The sequence below is a fragment of the Galendromus occidentalis genome, unplaced genomic scaffold (genome assembly GCF_000255335.2).
Source record: "Galendromus occidentalis unplaced genomic scaffold, Mocc_1.1 scf7180000077378, whole genome shotgun sequence".
NCBI lineage: Eukaryota > Metazoa > Arthropoda > Arachnida > Mesostigmata > Phytoseiidae > Galendromus > Galendromus occidentalis.
In genome coordinates, this window is record NW_003805366.1 from 12,399 (window position 1) to 14,049 (window position 1,651).

At 50.0% G+C, this 1,651-nt stretch overlaps 1 protein-coding gene across 1 annotated transcript; it reads left to right on the top strand.

The window, feature by feature from the left end:
* Positions 1-397: 397 nt before the first annotated feature.
* Positions 398-1,296, top strand: LOC108864133 (uncharacterized). The gene is made up of 3 exons (XM_018639136.1): positions 398-478; positions 566-784; positions 1,054-1,296. Exons 1-3 carry the CDS (start codon positions 398-400, stop codon positions 1,294-1,296), a joined length of 543 nt encoding a protein of 180 aa, XP_018494652.1.
* Positions 1,297-1,651: the final 355 nt, after the last annotated feature.

A 1,651-nucleotide genomic window follows, 5' to 3' on the forward strand; every position in this document is an offset into this window, starting at 1 on the left:
AACAAGAAAAATCATCAGAACAAAGGATGTAGTTTTCCCGAAACAAAGTGGACTTGTTGAGAGCGAGGAACCATAAGATACCAACACCAGTGAGAATCAAGAAGTCAACAGTGAGAGCACACCGAACGTCATCGAAGCAGATCCTGAAGGAGAGATTATCGAGGACGGAAGAGAGGATCAAGGTAAAAAACCAGCTGCCGCAGAACCCGATCCAGGGAGCTCCAATTCTGAGGAATTGTTGGACCCCGACAGAGCGGGAGAGTCGAGCCATGGAAGCAACCGACCTGGACGTGGTAGATATGAGCTACGAGATCGATCGAGGTTGCGAAGGCCTGACAGATACGAAGCGCATCTGTCAACCCAAGACAAGGAAAACGTGAGCACCGGTGTAGATAAAATGGTTGACGGACCAAATAACATAGATGAAGTATATAAGTCAGTGCACTGCCAGCAGTGGTTGAATGCCATGGCTGGAGAGGTAACTTCAATGGAGCACCATACGGTATGGGAGCTTGTGGACTCACCGAGAGGGAAGCGAGCGGTAAGTAACCGATGGATATTTAAGGTTAAGAAAGATGCACATGGTAACGTAGAGAGATTTCGCGCGAGATTGGTCGTGAAGGGCTACGATCAACGTCCCGGTCGTGATTTCGGTGAAACCTTCTCGCCGGTTGCACGTTTTGATACGATCAAGACCCTACTGGCTATTGCAGCCAAAGAATCTCTAGCACTATATCAGTTCGACGTCAAGACAGCATTCTTGAATTCGGAGCTTAATGAGGAAGTCTTGCCCGTTTCCCCGCTTGCCTGTTTCCCCGCTTGCCTGTTTCCCCGCTTCCCCGTTTCCCCGCTTTCCCGTTTCCCCGCTTTCCCGTTTCCCCGCTTTCCCGTTTCCCCGCTTTCCCGTTTCCCCGCTTTCCCGTTTCGGGTTTGTTCGCCGGGCTTGGTAGTCTTGTTTCTGTTCCCGAACTTGGAACGATGCAGTTTCCCGAAAATACAGGGCTCGCAGAGTGTCTTATCAATCTGGACATGGATGTCCAGCTCTCCTCTCAGGAGATCTCTCACGTGCCTCTTATCCTGATGTCCCCACCTCTCGTGGTACAACTGCAGCAACGAATCATCTTTTTCACTTGCATTGACCTCTTTTGGAAGGCGAATTGGCACGAAATCGACTTCATACAGAGAGCCACCCTCTTCACGGTGTCCTCTGAGAACGACTCGGCCCTCAATCATGAAATTGCACGTCCTCACTTCAGAGACAAATCTGCTATTCCTGTTCCTATCGTGTGCAGCTAGCACCGAGAACAGGTTTTTCGAAATCTTGGGAACGTACCAAACATCCTTCAGAATCATCACTAGACCATCATGAGTTCGTATTGGTATGGTCCCTCTTCCTATAGCTCGGAGAAGCTCGCCTCCGGCTGCCTTGACACACTGGGATTGGTTAAACTCTTCGAATTGCGTGAAGAAATCCGCACAATGCGTAACATGCTGAGTAGCACCGTTGTCGATCCACCAACTATTCGAGATCGCTCCAACCTCATTGCTATCTGCCTCTGAAATCGCCAACGCCATCTTGCGCTCTGCTTCGTTGACAACTCTCCCAGGCTTTCCATCGCTTATCCATTTTCGACACTGCTTCACCCAGTGG

What these genes read in the sequence shown, in the direction of transcription:
- LOC108864133 (XM_018639136.1), top strand. Translation starts at nt 398, where the DNA reads ATGGTTGACGGACCAAATAACATAGATGAAGTATATAAGTCAGTGCAC. An exon ending in TGAATGCCATGGCTGGAGAG is followed by an intron (nt 479 to 565) that starts GTAACTTCAATG and finishes TGGATATTTAAG; the next exon opens with GTTAAGAAAGATGCACATGG. An exon ending in ATTCGGAGCTTAATGAGGAA is followed by an intron (nt 785 to 1,053) that starts GTCTTGCCCGTT and finishes CTCTCCTCTCAG; the next exon opens with GAGATCTCTCACGTGCCTCT.